This window comes from Penicillium odoratum (genome assembly GCF_028828045.1).
Source record: "Penicillium odoratum strain IBT 22623 chromosome Unknown utg000005l_segment0_segment0, whole genome shotgun sequence".
In the NCBI taxonomy this organism is placed as follows: Eukaryota; Fungi; Ascomycota; class Eurotiomycetes; order Eurotiales; family Aspergillaceae; genus Penicillium; species Penicillium odoratum.
This window is the reverse complement of record NW_026643147.1, coordinates 6,912,982-6,928,331: the sequence shown is the minus strand read 5'-3', so window position 1 is coordinate 6,928,331 and position 15,350 is coordinate 6,912,982. Positions and strand designations below refer to the sequence as shown.

At 46.2% G+C, this 15,350-nt stretch overlaps 5 protein-coding genes across 5 annotated transcripts; 3 read left to right on the top strand and 2 right to left on the bottom strand.

Annotated features, from left to right (window-relative positions):
* Positions 1-2,328: 2,328 nt before the first annotated feature.
* N7520_008173 (uncharacterized protein) lies at positions 2,329-3,801 on the bottom strand (the record flags this gene model as incomplete). The annotated part of the gene is made up of 3 exons (XM_057142107.1): positions 2,329-3,072; positions 3,123-3,506; positions 3,553-3,801. 3 exons carry the CDS (start codon positions 3,799-3,801, stop codon positions 2,329-2,331), a joined length of 1,377 nt encoding a protein of 458 aa, XP_056996113.1.
* A 3,425-nt stretch (positions 3,802-7,226) lies between these two features.
* Positions 7,227-7,865, bottom strand: N7520_008172 (GNAT family N-acetyltransferase; the record flags this gene model as incomplete). Its single annotated transcript, XM_057142106.1, has 1 exon — positions 7,227-7,865. The coding sequence occupies one exon, from the start codon at positions 7,863-7,865 to the stop codon at positions 7,227-7,229; it is 639 nt and encodes a 212-aa protein (XP_056996112.1).
* A 1,015-nt stretch (positions 7,866-8,880) lies between these two features.
* On the top strand, positions 8,881-10,837 carry N7520_008171 (Zn(II)2Cys6 transcription factor; the record flags this gene model as incomplete). Its single annotated transcript, XM_057142105.1, has 2 exons — positions 8,881-9,192; positions 9,251-10,837. 2 exons carry the CDS (start codon positions 8,881-8,883, stop codon positions 10,835-10,837), a joined length of 1,899 nt encoding a protein of 632 aa, XP_056996111.1.
* A 511-nt stretch (positions 10,838-11,348) lies between these two features.
* On the top strand, positions 11,349-12,097 carry N7520_008170 (cysteine dioxygenase; the record flags this gene model as incomplete). Its single annotated transcript, XM_057142104.1, has 3 exons — positions 11,349-11,636; positions 11,688-11,946; positions 11,997-12,097. 3 exons carry the CDS (start codon positions 11,349-11,351, stop codon positions 12,095-12,097), a joined length of 648 nt encoding a protein of 215 aa, XP_056996110.1.
* A 557-nt stretch (positions 12,098-12,654) lies between these two features.
* Positions 12,655-15,188, top strand: N7520_008169 (M13 family metallopeptidase; the record flags this gene model as incomplete). The annotated part of the gene is made up of 5 exons (XM_057142103.1): positions 12,655-12,674; positions 12,726-12,952; positions 13,007-13,515; positions 13,563-15,059; positions 15,111-15,188. The coding sequence occupies 5 exons, from the start codon at positions 12,655-12,657 to the stop codon at positions 15,186-15,188; spliced, it is 2,331 nt and encodes a 776-aa protein (XP_056996109.1).
* Between the last annotated feature and the right edge of the window lie 162 nt (positions 15,189-15,350).

Sequence of the window (15,350 nt, the reverse complement as noted above, 5' to 3'; positions counted from 1 at the left end):
GGATAGAAGGAATAGAACAGGAACCATATCATGACTGCTGCAGGGTAATGATATATATAAGGACGTGATTTTGCAGGTTATAAATTATAGATGCGGCTTGATTTCTCGAGTTGTCGATAAAATGTTTGCCAAACTTCAGGTCATCAAACGCAATATCATTCTTACAGGATTTTCTGATGGTTTATCCATCTTGTCGTAGATGCAAAGAAAGTTAAAGGAATGATCGAGGGCTGCAAAGGAGGCAACAGAAACTGAAGAAGGTGATGCGAAACCCACTGGGTAACGCGAAACGAAATGGTCGTCGTGGACCGTATTCAGTTTTTGAGGCGTCGACAATATTGTGCGTTTTATAGTAGCAACAATGTGGACAGCCTTGGAAGCTCTAGGCTTCAGATTATGTTCAGTGACATATAAATGCATCACGATGAGTAGTAAGCCGCTCGCTGGAGGATCGAGGGGGGCGATTTCACATCCTATTCAGATATCCAACTTATTCAAAGGGGCTAACCTTTTGAACATAGTATGCGAACTTCCCTTAAGGCCCATGAATGATTGAGTTTGTAGAAAGTCATATTGACCTTGTCTTCATGCATAAGCCTTTGAGGTGATATCTGGTTACTATGCTCTGAGTATGTAGGACGTGGTCTTGTAAGAGACAATAACGCCATATAGCTGAACTAGTTAATGGTTTATTAGTGAAATTTAGAGAAGGTTTAGCCTCATCTCCACATAAAAAGAACTACAGCACGTAAGAGTTGACAGAGGTACAGTTTACAGGGAGAGCCATATAGGAAGGTAGTACGTAGAAAGTACAAACGAAGTAAGCTAGGCTTCAAAGAAGATAGAGCGACAAATTTGGAAGTACTGGTCAACAAAGAATATCCTTTTTGACCCGCAAAAAAATCACCATCGCTTCTACATAATTATTATATAGGTATTTTAGAAAGCATCAATCTCCAGTTATTTAGCCCTTCCAAGGTTGATTGTTATCATAATAATCTATGGATGCTCTCTCATTTGCTCTCTATCGCGCTACGCCATAAGAGTATAAATTATATCTCCATGCCAATCATTGCGACACAAAGCCACCAGAACTCGAGTTACATATGTATAGTCAAAAATCGAGCTTCATGATAATATATATATATGGACCTTAAAAGCCGTGCTTATGGCCCTTGCTCGAACGCACTTTGCATTCGCGGATCAGCATTCGGCGATTAAGCTCTTTGTCCAGATAGCAAGGCAACACCACATTTCAATTATGTCTATTCTTACCCAGTTATCTAAGGAGATGAATGTTTACCGGTGGACCTTGTTATACCTTCAATATTTATCTTGCGGTGGTTTTAATGGTATTGCTCTTTGGTATCTTTACATGGGACTTTGGCAGGATAAAATATATATAAGTATTTATACGTACCTTTCAATCAATTTACATACAGTTGACTCCCAATTGTTAAAAATATGTTTACAGCTAGAATGGTAGATTCATAGTGGGGGGGGGGGGGGGGTAAATTTAAATGTTGACGGCAGGCTCTAGGGGTAGGGGTAGGCGACAAAAACATGGCTCTACATATCTACCCCTCTACTACTTGGGTACAGCCTGGATCGAAATCAGATTCAACAGCTATCTCGAGTCCTCTTTTGAAACGTCGCTAAACCTATTACGGTTAATCTACTCCCAAATCCCTTTCTTGGCAGTATTCCAGTACGTGTGTAAATGACAGCGTAAAAATAGCATCCGTAATGAGCTTGTATGGTCTCAGCAGCCTCGAGAACGTTGATCCTGCAAAAAAAGCAAACAAAAGGGAAATCCGCTTTGTTGGTGGTTATTTGGCCAGAATTCAAATTCGCTTCCTCTACCAACATCTCATCCTCCACAGCTCCACAGGAGTATTCTAAAGCCAGAGATGTTGTAGAAGTTTATGTGGATTCTGATCAAGAACCTTTTATTGACAGCCCTAGGCAAGCTAAATTTCCTGCGACCCCGGGTTGGCTCCAGTCCAAGTCATGAATTGCCTATTAGAAATGGAACCTTACCATATCTAGATCAATCAATCATGATGTCAGAGGATAACCAGGTGGTCTACATGTAGTCCGAGGTGTCGATTCACCAGCATTTGAAGGATGAAGGATATTGCGTAGATAGCCCTAGAGGTATATATTCCTGCTTTCTCATACGTAACATCATTTTAAAGGTTGAGTAATCACTCAGCAAATGCCACTATCTCCAGCCGACTTAGAAACCGTCTGCATAATTTCCAACCTTGGGAGCCCTGCCTAGGTGGAGGCTCTTTACCCAAGTGATTGCAATCCATAGATACTGTATCACTCTGCGGTTCCGTATCTCCTCTGAACAAGATCCACTATATGACCACCAGAGTGTCTACTGGAATAACTTTCCTGGACCGATTGTCCAAGCTTTGCCAATAGGTTCCGCAGTGCCGTGCGATCTTCATCGTCGCATTCTGGTGACGGTCTCCACCCATTCTCAAGGTTTGCGGGTTCTTTAGGATCCTCACCTTCCATATAAGGCGAAGGGCCATATCCATCATAGCAGCACATGTACCGATTGTAAAACAGCCCGACCTTGATATCCCTCTCCTGCTCAAATGGAATATCCGGGTACCAATTACTACGGCCGATTCGAAAGTGTCGCAATTTGGGCAATCTCTCTGCAAATAGATCGAAAATATGGTGCCATCGCTTCTCGAACGAACCATACAAAGACACCTCGCCCTCGCGGCGCACTAAAGTGTCCCTAGGTAGAGCACAGGCGTCCACATTCTCTTCCATCATACAAAAGTCGTAGAGGACGGCGCAGTCATCGAAGTAGATTTCCTCGAGGGTGTCGCCATGCTTCAGAATCCAATCGATTTGGTCATCATGGAAGAAACAGAAGTTTCCTAGTGAGAGCGTCTTCAGGCGTGGAAAGAACAGATTGGAGAGATCCAGGTGAGGGTAAAAGCCCGAGTATTCACGCGAGCAGAGCGAGAGATGTTGGAGAGAAGGCGCAGCGGGACTCAGCCATGTGCTGGGCAACTCCTTGAAAAACTTGCGGATTTCCGAAAACTGATATGTTTAGAAAAAGCATCTCGATGAAGAATAGGGTAGGGTTATACCTCGAGATCATGCTCAGGAGCGGCGTCATTTGTCTCGCTGGTAATGCTTAGGCGAAGGGACAGTAGGCCCGACAGGACCTTTTCCATTTTCGCAAGTGTTTTCGGATCTTTGGGGTTATCCGCTTGCAGGTTGCGAATGCCAAGATCTTGGATTGGGTGCCGTAAGGCTTCGAGAAGAGAGAAGAGCTTATGCATTGCGTGGAAGCGGAATTGAGGCGTCTGGGGAAAGTCTATAACATGGAGCCAATCCTGAACACTGCTGTCTGAAGTAAACCCCTTATCGAAGCACAGAACGGCGGCGTTCAGCCGAGGCAATTCTTTCACTTGCGGAACAAGATTGTCCCAGCCTTGGGGCCATTTTTGCTCTTCTTCATTATCATAATTCTATGCGCATTAGTTGTTGCTTGGAGCTGGATTATGATAATCGTACAAGATTCTCGTCCACGGTGTCTATGTAGATCTTTCGCGGAATCCGACGTAGACTGGGATTGTTCAAAATCTCTTGTAGCGCATTTTGGCTTGTCTCGCTGGGCTGCAGGTGCACGGTCCTGAAGAGCTGATCGGTGGCCAGCTGTGATATGAAACGGCAGGATTGGCGCAGCGCCTTCAATGATGAACGATCCACATTAAGAAATTTGCGAGCGAGCAGTTCGCTGGGCAGATTGAGAAGGCGTAACATCTAGGCGTGGTCACAGGTAGAATTCGCAAATTGATGAGTCGAAAGGGGACATGTTTCGCTTAGCCCTAGGCTCCCATCGTGGCGTCCAAACTTCCTGATTTGGTAAAGCCTCAATAAGTCACATGACTGAGAAGTAGATTGCGGCTGATTAGAGACAGAAGAAAATACCTGCTTTGATCTTATACCCCGTATTTACCTTGAGAGATGATGTATATTTTCGTTTACACTACTCATGAGTTAAACACGTGAGCTTAAGCGCTATCATATGCAAAGCTGCCACGGTATACTAAAGCTTTGCCCGAAGTGAACCTCACAGTTAACCGTTGCGTAACGATTATATCTATGTTTCAGGAAAGTTACAACCTCGCCATCCGCGTAATACATAGTGACAAAACATTTCAGGATCTCAAAACAGACTAGATAATAGGGGGTCTAGTGTGTTTCAGAATAGACTTCAGAAAAGAAAGAAAACAAATCAAAGGTGAAGCTGATTTCGAGCGGCCCTGTACACCACAGACTTTTTGGACATAGTATGTTCGAAACCTCTACCAAATTTTTCCTTTTTTCCCCTTCTCCTTCCAATGCACTCTTCTTCTCTTCTCTTTTTTCTCTTTCTTTTCTATTCCGCTATTTATGGACCTATGACCACTTGATTAATGCTGTGCGAAAGAAGGTAGAATACTGAATAGGATACCGAGCAGGAGGCTAAGTAGGAGACTAAGTAGGAGATGTGGTCTAACACCTAAGTAGGCGCCGCGCAAAAAGCGCGGCGGGAAGCCTCTAGTACGTACATACAGAGCACTGTTGATACTGTATACTGTAACTATTTAGGCTGAGACTATATGCACATGAGACATCATATATCAAAATGATCCCGAGAAAGGACCTTCAACAATCAATACTCGATGAAAGCAGGGGAAGTGGACGGAATAGGGGCACCTTGGGGTTAAGTGCACTGGCTTGTCGAGATAGTGCTCTCGGCTCTCCTTCCCTCTTCTTCGTTCCTATACCCCTTTCGAAATGCAGATTTTTCTCCATTCTCTTCTACTCCCATCTTCATCTCCCATGGTCGACAATAGTGCAGCATATAGATCCAGTCCCAAGGCCGGCGACAGAGTCCAGCCGGCTTCCTCATAAAAGAGAGTTTCCAAACGAGAACTTGAGTCTTAGGCGTCCTGTTATCCCGACAGTATACTGCAGGAGAGCAGGATCCTGTTGGAACGATCGATAGTAGCATAGGCATCACGCCAGACGTCCTAGCGAAAGGATAATAAGGAAGATAAGCGTCATTGGAACGTGTCAGCCGTATGACTTCAGCAGTAGACCATTTCTCGGCAGTGGTTCATAATCTCGATTTCTTCGTGTTTATAGCAATGGCGACATTGGTGAGAGAAGCGAATGATGTTTCTATCCATGGAAATATTTTTGAACTCTTATCTCGATGCCCCCATGGCCGACCGGCAGCCAGAGACGAATCCAGCCTCGCAAAGCGATACAAATCTTTCATAATCGTTTCCTCCCCGATAACCACGTTGATCACTGTGCACAGGGAGATCTTCCGCCAGCAAATTTTGTCTTATCGGTTCTGGGCCGGGGCCAGACAGTCTCGATCGGGGGTCAAGATTCGGGATCGCGATTGATGCGACATTGAGCATGAGCGTAAATAGAACAAGTACCGAATACATCGTTCCTGGATGGCGATAAAGGGCTGATGATAGACAAAAAAATAATTTTGGTGACAAGTAGAGGAGACAGAAACCTGTAAAGTAAAAGGAGGAGTGCGGGTCTATGTACTGAGGGCCTGACTATATGTTATCTGCCGCCGGCTGATTTGCATGTCGGCATGAGATTCGGAGTTAAGACAAATCGATCTATGCTGACAGTCTTTGGCCCATGGTCTCAGGATTAAGGACTTGGCGATTTCTTGGCTTTTAATATCATTTTCCTTTAGTAACTTTACTAATCTCATTCGTACTCCGTATACGTGCGCAAATACGCAATATTGCGCCTTGAGCCAAACCGAGATAAGGGCCGCGTACGCAATCAACGGCAATTTAGCCAAACGCTAATTATAACCCAAGAAGATGCCAACAAATCACTTTGCGACTACTGCACATGTGTATCATACTAATCTTCCCCCAATAATATCTCCCAATAATTGGCTGGATTCCATTTCCCCCCTACACAGGCGGAGCAAAGGGTTTCCTTGTACCCCAAAGTTCGAAATATTGTGAATCAAAATGTCGTTAACGAATGACATCATGGACTGTAGCTATTGTTGGAGTATGGATGTGACCCCACTCCGTTTGCTAGCAAGTCTACAAAATAACTCTCTCCCCCTCTCTCTTTCCTCCCTCTCATCCCTCCAGTAATCTTGGAATATGTATGGATCTTTGCTCCATTCCATCTGTTCCATGGTTTGCGGTTTCTCCTAAATGACAGTGCATTATGTAAGGTGCTGCAAGATCCTCTGTCAACAGATATATATATGACCCAATGTTCGACGTAAACCCATTACAACCATGAGCCCTTGGCCAATGTTTCGATTGTTCCATGTCTACATGTGCAACTGAATGACAAATGTATGCCCTCAGCTTCAAATTTTGTTGGCTTGGTCAATTTGTAACTTTCTTTGGTTTTCCTTTTCGGTTCATTTTTGTGATCCTGTCGACTAACTTGCTGGGCATCCTTCCGAGCGGGGTGATCTGCCCTTCCTCCCCACCAAGAGCAATCTATATCTCATTTTATTATTAGCCCTAGATGCAATGTGATGACAGGGACAAGGATGTGACCCATGAAAACAAAGCATGGAATAGCTCGGCAATGCAACCGGCTGACGGTGCCTCCACTCAAGAATCCAGGGTCGGCCCCACGCGAAAATCATGTCTGCCTGGATGGATCTTGGCAAGTCGCCCAGCTAGTTCAATTAGCGAAAGTCGCTAATCTGATTGGCTTATCACCTCAATTTGATGGAGATCTCAATCCATGGAGATCTCGGCGTCCACGGGTGGCTCCTTGATTAGGTTCGCCTAATGCAGGCTGCTTACTGTAGACCCACTCAAGTCAAAAGGTCGAGAGTGGTCTGGCTGTGCTTAGGGCGAAATTTGAGCTAAAACCAGGCTGTCGTTTCAGGGTCTTTAGAGTTTCATAGCGGCTTGACATTGTTCCCGTGGGGGATGATGTTGATTTCGTTGCCCAGGGTACTATTTCTTCGATGATCTCGATAGCCTTCTGGCTTCATAAATAATGATGAACCTTCTCCTGATAATGTGAAGCGGTGTTTCATAATCCATTTGATATGATGGCCAACGTGCATGACACGCAGATTGTATTGGTCTACAGTCTACCACAGGAAGAAATTATATCCAGGGATTCGGGAAGAATATTCGAATTCAACAATTTGTTCATCTCACGGAAGTTGAGCCTCAGAATCTGATAAGAGGCTTAGGGCTATGCTGCCAATCTTCTCTTTGGATAGTCCACTTGAGATCATTTCCAAACTGGTCGACCTCTGTCCCGATAAGTATTTCGGTATTCAATCCAAACTTCTGCTCCATCAACGCTCTCATGGGAATATTCCCAGAATGACTACCAACTCGAATTTCCTGTAGTCCCAGCTCACAAAATCCATAATCAAAAACAATACGTAGTGCCTCATAACCAAGCCCTCTCCCCCGGGCAAAGGGTTGAATAATCACCCCCGCCGCCCCGGCTCTCGGTGCATCTTCCGGTTGACCCTCAATGTATGGGCCGATCCAGCCAAGCCCAGCGATTCCAATGGGCTTATTCTCATGCCATACCAGAAAATTGCGATATGTCGGCGGCTCGGAGACTGTTGTCCATCGCTTTGCAATGGATTCGAGATCCTCAGCTGTGGCGTCGGAGATGGATTTGTCGAACTCCGAGTTTGCTTTGTTTGTAAGGATATCCTTCAATGTGACGATATCATTTAACGTGGGTATCCGAAGCGAGAGATCCAACGTATTGGACTTCAGTTCAAGTATTGAATTATTCATCTGGCCATGTAGCTGGTAGACAGTAGGGTTGGATGGGACGTGTGACATGGCTCGTATCATCTCATGTGGGGTACTTGATAATTTAGTCAGGTATAGAAACTGATGTCTGAATCAGCAAAGTGCAGCATGATCAATGATGAAGCGATGTATTTGATGACCTAAATTTATAGGCATATAGTATGCCCGATGACTCGAAATGACTCAACCCAGCAAAGAGGGGTAAAAAGCCGATCAGGATTCGACCATAGGTAGTTGATCAGATCGCTGTTATTAAAAACCAAGAAGTGTGGAACCTTGGAGCTCAAAATCTACTTGTGTGTAGTAATTAGGAACAATACAAAGTAATGTGCCTGGGGTGGTCTCGTTTTCAAGGCCTTGGCACATGAGTGTGCATATATCGCTCTAGTACTAAACAATATCAACATACTTTAACGAAGTCGCAACTTTGCCAAAATTATATGTTGTCTCAAGCACCTGAGGTCTGTTTGAAAATTCACCCAGAATTGCTTTTCATGCGAAGTATCCCAAGAAGTCGTATCCTTGTTATAGAGTGTTAGTAATAACACCCCGTGTTCTGATCACCCGCCCAAGTAAATGCCCAAAGGTTTAAATTATGCAGCAGTCTTGGATGAGGCGGCAATTTAGGTAAATGTGTCAAAATCACATTTTCCATTGGTTGATGTAAGTTGAATAGGGGTGAAATGTTGCGTAGGGGAGAGCAGGGGCCAGCTTTTCAATCGCCGAATGACGCCCCGGATATCACACAGGAGAACAGACCGCCAGTTTCCATTCTGAAGATAGGGAGGGATACACGTAGTTTTACTGTTAATGCTCATTATGGTACAAGATCACGCTATCCACGTACGTACCCCTTAATCATGAATCCAAAACGTTTTCAAGGTTTCATTGACCGCTGTTCTACCGTATCAGCGCACAAAATACCATGCAGTCTAGACGATCAATTTTATGCAACCCCCCAAATAGTCCTTAAAATAACCTAGCAGATAACACTCCATTCTTAACATCTTCATTCTGAAAATCGTTGAAAGTGAATCAGATAGTCATGGGCGAATGGTTGAGTCGGAGAAGCGGTACCGCCCGGGACCCAATTACACCAGCGTTCGGCTTGCACCTGACATTCCAGCAACCCGCCATGATCATGACACCGCGATCCACAAAACAGAGTGGTCTAGCTTCATTAGCGTGTACCGAGTGTCGCAAACAGCATCTAAAATGTGACGCCCGAAAACCGACATGCTCACGTTGCTTGCAAAATGAGTACTTTTGCCAGTATCTCCCCTCACGACGCGGCGGCCGCAGGAAAACCCGCGAGCCCCATCGCCGCGCCTCTTTTTGTCAAACAGACCAGATTGACGTGGGTAATCCATTTATATGATTCTCAATCGAGATTCAATATGCTAAATCTTTTCTAGACATCTTTGATTGCACCTGTTACCGAGCTTGGTCAGCCTGATACGCCTGACAGTACGTCACTGCCGAGAGCATCAGTAGGCGTTCCAACAGGCCAGGTCCCCTGGCCTATATTTCCCTCAAGAAACGAACTTCATCAATCAAGGGCAGAGTCATCTCGTGATTCATGGTTCCAGGATGACCGCTTTTTACGATTATTTTACGAGAACTTCCATGTTGCACATCCAATCCTCGTTCCAAGCGCTGTGTATCGGGACCGACAGTATCCCGACTTTCTTCAAATGGTCGTGAATTTCGTTGGGTCTCATTATATCTCGTCAAATCCAATCCAACAGTACAAAGAAAAAGTGATAACAGAGCTCAGTTGCAGCCCAGATAGATCGCCGTGCATGGTTCAAGCGTGGCTTATCTACTCGATTGCAGTTTACGCCCGAGGCGAATGGCAGGAAGCCCAGGATGCATTTTCACGTAGTGTGGAGATTGCTCTAGAGCTGGGCATGAACAAACGGGATTTTGCTGCATCCGCGCACCCAGAAACCTCCATTGAGGCCGAAAGCATGCGCAGGACATGGTGGGAGTTGTACATCACAGACGTGTTCATGGCTGCACCCTTCAAACACACGACTTTTCAATGCAGCACGATGGCACCGGAGGTTGCTCTGCCTTGTGAGGATTCGGCGTATACGGGTACATGCGACATCCCAATCCCTTGCAATATCCTTGATTTCAAGCGAAGAGTCTTCGCCCCTGATGAGACAGTCTTCTCGTCATCCAGTTACCGCATTGAGGCCGTGACTATCTTATGTCGTGCTCTTGTGTTGAATGGACTTCGAGATTATCACCGAGATCACCTGCAAGCCGTCGAGAACGCCCTAGTCAGTTGGATCAATCACTTGCCATCAAAAAAGTTGGATATCGTCGACTCATACGGAAACATTGACGAGATGATGTTTCAAGCACATATGACAATCGCCTATGCGACAATGCTCCTTCACCTACCCCGGAGCGATCTACAACCTGTTTTGTCACAATCGGACGATCAATTCTGGCCGGTTGCCACACGCCATCTTGCATCAACACTTAACCGCTCAATCCACAGTATAAAGGCCACTGAAGCCTCGCGACGTCTATCCGACGCCATCTCCCTTTGCCCCAATGTCCCGAAACATACCCCCTTTGCAATTCCTGCTTTAGCGCTCTGCGGGATGATCCAGCTCGCCACCTCTATTAAGCATAATGAAGAGTGCTTCGATCATCATTACAACCGAGTCACCCTCATTCTGGGATGCTTGAAAAGTACAAAACGGATCTGGAACTTGGCGGACGATGCCTACAATCATTTAAGAACGTCTGCGGCAGATAACCTGTCAGATTCTATGGAGCGCTGGTGCACGGAACCTCCCAGGAAGCTGTTCCCATCAGATTCGACACCGAGTAACACAGAACGTCCCAACCAGCCTGCACGGCCAATCTCGGCAATATCGGAGGGTCAGGAAATGTTGTTTCCTCCCCTTGGGTCAGCCTTTGTTGATCCGACTTGTTACAACGATTCGTTCTTTACCTCACTCCCTGACTTTGATATCCACTGAATCGCCTATAATGTAGAATATTAGACATCAATCTATGAGACTGAGCTTAGTCTCACTGCAAGAAAATTGGATATGTACGGGCAGTATCAGTAGAATCATGAAGTTACACGTAGTCCGATCCCCAGACTATAAACACATTCAAGGTTTGGTTCTCCACATCAGTATCTAAGCCCTTAGATAGCGAGTAACCATTGCTGGCCATTCCTAACGAATAAAGTTATCTATCCAATAAATGCAAAGATAAGAACAAGAGATAGGAGTCCGACGGGGCTGAGCGAGGGCACGCGGCCTGTCCACGCAGATCATCCCGGTCGGCGATCCAAAATCCAATCGCCGATTAAAACTCAATGTCACTACACATCGGGGATTGACGCGGATTTGCGTCTAAGCACCAGCAAACCCCTTTATAAATGTATTCAATTGATCCCCGAAATTCGCTCAAAACAACTTCCAGCACTTCATTCTCTCATTCAACCAGTATCTCACCTCTCCAACACAAATCTCAAGCAAAATGTCGTCAACTCTCCTCTCAACAACATCCGCCTTCGATAGGACCTTGCCTCTAAGCTATCAGCCCTTCAAGGAGAAATACAATCTGGAAAGCCTGATACAAGATATCAAACAGCATCTAGGAGAATCAGGTGGTATATCTTCCGAAGAAGTCGACGAAGAATACCTTATTTCATTGGCGAGAAAATACATATCCGACCCGAGTGATTGGATTGAGTTTTTCTATAATGATACCAGCAAGAACTATACCCGGAATGCCATCGAGAATATAAACCACAAGGCGAATATTGTTCGTATCGATCTCTTCAAGGTTATATTGAAGCATCACTAACCCGGATAGCTTCTTCTCGTCTGGAATCCTGGAAAGGGCTCACCTATTCACGACCACGCCAACGCGCATTGCATCATGAAGGTCCTCGCAGGACAATTACATGAGACGGTTTATCATGCTCCCGAGGCTGGTTCGAAGGAGGCTAAACCTTTGACTGTTAAGTCTGCAAATACCTTCGGGATGAATGAGGTTACATATATCTCTGATGACATTGGTCTTCACCGGGTTCATAATCCTCATCCTAGTCAGATTGCTGTCTCGTTGCATCGTGAGTGTTAGAGAAGAGATGTTTTTGGGCATACACTGACATGGATCTAGTTTACACACCTCCAAATGCAGCTGATTATGGGTACAATATCTTCAATGAGGCTACTGGCTCGGCGAGTTATGTTTCGCAGGCTCATTCAGTTTCGAAGTAGACGCTTCGATTGAGCAGGGATGTCCTGTAGATCAGGGCTGATTTTTTTACTCAGGATGTTGATCATCCGATTTAGCGACTTGCTTCGATTTTCGGCTTTCGATTTTCCAGATTGATATCCACTTCGCGTTTGCTTGGGGGAGTTCAGTGCACTAGTTTCATTTTTTGATATTAAGAATGGCGGGTCAGACAGTGGAAGCGCACGTGGGCCATAATCATTCGAATTGGAGTTAAATTGAGAACATTGATGACACAAGTGAGGGAGCATTAGGCAGCAGACTAGAACAAGAAAATTAAACCATCTCTTGTAATTAATCCTCACCAGTCCAAGTCCCAAATCCATTCAAGTCCATGTCGAATTACTCCAGTGTTACTCTTATTCTGATCCCGTGCGTGCTCTGATCCCCGCACGGGATCGACGATAGCTTACTCATCTCGTGACGCCATTCCCCACTGGAGCTTCCGAGGATGAGGAGTCACTATCACTCACTCATCCGTTTCATTATCGGCGAGGGAGTGGCTTTGCTGTTCACTTACCGAATCCCTAGCAGCTCTAAAATGAAACCTACAATCAATGAGTGAGTTCCCCATGACATTAGAATTGGGGGTTGTTGCCTGATGCGCTACAGTGACGGCTGGAAGCCGGACCTCAAGTACGTGGGAGAGGTGGAGCAGGAACAGCAGCAGGCTCTCTTGGGCACTGATGAGACTTCCGAAACAAGGAACAAAACAATTGTGCATCGCGTCCTGAAGAGATGTCGCGGCCAATGTCGAAAAACTCACCCCTTCTGGCGAGCTATCCTAGGATTTGTCTGGGCTGGCATTCTGGTCTGGGGCCTTACACAATTGCTCCACGGTAAGCTTCCAATATCAGTACACGTACCTTCTAGCTCACATTCGACGTTATAAGGATCAGACCCGTCGAATGAAGCTCCCTCACGCCCAGCGTCCTCGCCCCCTACCTGTCAGACTCCTGAATGCATCCACGCTGCATCGGACATCCTATACAGCCTAGATCCAAATTACGAGAAAATTGACCCGTGTACCAACTTTGACCAGTTCGTCTGTGGTGGATGGAGAGAGCGCCATGATATGCGCTCAGACCAGGGCTCAATCTTTGCTGGGACACTGATGGAGGATACTGTTCAAACTCGCCTCCGTCATATTTTGGAACGATCGGAGGCCCCCGAGGCTAATGATACTGAAAACTTCAAGAAGCTGAAGGATGCCTACGATGCTTGTTTGGATGAATCTACTATCCGATCACGCGGCGTCCAGCCCTTGGTTGAAATCATGAAGAAGCTGCAAAGTATATATCCTGCGGATGAAAATGCCCTTGGCACAGAAGCCAATCTTACCGACGCCTTCCTGTTCCTCATTCAATCTGGTGTTGAGGCTTTGGCGTCTCTTAGTGTTTCCGTAAGTCCCTAGCTCGGCCTTGGCTAATTGTATACTAACAGTAACAGCCTGATGATCGGGATCCTGATAACGTTGCAATTGTTGTAAGCGCGCCTAGCGAAATTGGACTCTCCGCCCGTGAGTACTACAACAATACGGAGACGGTCACAAAGTACACGACCGTTATGAAGGAGATCTTGCAGGAATTCGACGTCAGCGACTTTGAAAAAATCGCGGAGAACATTGTCGCTTTTGAAAAGGAGCTGGCCGATGTGACTCCGGATACGGAGACACAGAGGAATGTTACCAATTCTTACAACCCACTCAGTGTCAAGCAAACTGAGTCCTTGGTGCCCGAGATCTCCTTCACCGATATCCTCTCAGTGCTTGCACCGCACTACAAAACCGACCGCTTAATTGTTGGGTCGCCTTCGTACATGGAAGGCCTCTCCAAGATAGTGAAGCATACTTCCCGGCAGACCGTGTCTTTCTTCTTCCAGTGGAAAATCATCCAGACATATGCAGCCAGTATCGAGGATGATAAGATTTCCCCCCTTACCCGGTTCAATAATGAACTCGCCGGAAAAGACCCGCAGGCCAAGGAAGAGCGATGGCGAAAGTGCGTTGTCGACCTGGATTCGGGTCTTAGTTGGATCCTGAGCCGATTCTACGTTTTGGACTCATTCTCAGAAGAGTCCAAGAAGCTTGGTGATCAGGTTGTATCGGATATCAAAGAACGATTTGTCTTCACTCTGGATCAGACTGCGTGGATGTCTCCGGATGTACGGAAGCTGGGTATTCAGAAGGTGGAGAACATTGTCCAGAAGATTGGTTACCCAACCAAGAGTCCCAACGTCCTAGACCCACAGGATGTGGAGAAGTACTATGCCGCACTTGACGTATCAAACACAACCTACTTCGAAAACGAGGTTGCCGTCGCGAAGTTTGATCTTGTGAACGAGTGGTCCAAGCTGGGCAAACCAACCAACCGAGATGAGTGGGATATGACCGCGTCAACTGTCAATGCATACTACAACCCCCCGGGGAACGAGATCGTCTTCCCGGCCGGTATCATGCAGCCCCCCTCGTTTTGGGGTCCATCAGTCCCCTTGTATTTGACCTATGGAGCCTTTGGGTCTGTCAGTGGCCACGAGCTCTCTCATGCGTTCGACTCGACTGGTCGGCATTACGACGAGACGGGCAACCAGACGAACTGGTGGGACGATAAAACCGTCCAGGCATTTGAGAAACGGGCGCAGTGTTTTGTAGACCAATACGATAACTACACCGTGGAGGGACCCGGCGGTAAAGTGTTGCATGTGAATGGACGCCTTACCCTGGGCGAGAACATCGCGGATGCTGGGGGCCTGACCGCTTCGTTCCACGCCTGGAAGAAACACGACGATGCAAAGGCAGATCTCCATCTTCCCGGACTGGATGACTTTACTAAGGAGCAGCTATTCTTCGTTTCCTACGCCAAAGCCTGGTGTAGTAAGACTACTAGTGAGGCCGCCGAGCAAGCTATCTATACCGATCCCCATGCGCCCAAGTCTGCGCGGATTATTGTAAGTTTGCTTCCATGTCATGCAAGATCCCTGTCCCCTAACATGATTTAGGAAACGATGGCAAACTCCCGCGAGTTCAAGGAGGCCTTCCAGTGCCCGGAAAAGAAGCCGGTTTGCCAAATTTGGTAGTTCGTTGCCGGGTAACATCACAATCTCCTAACATCATTTCGGGGACTTGTGATTTTGTGATTTTGTGACTTTTTTTGGGATTAACTATTATCTACTTTCGGTTGTCATTTCTCACCTCATTTCACATTGCATTCTCCTGTGGTTTCTCGTATGCATAAGACA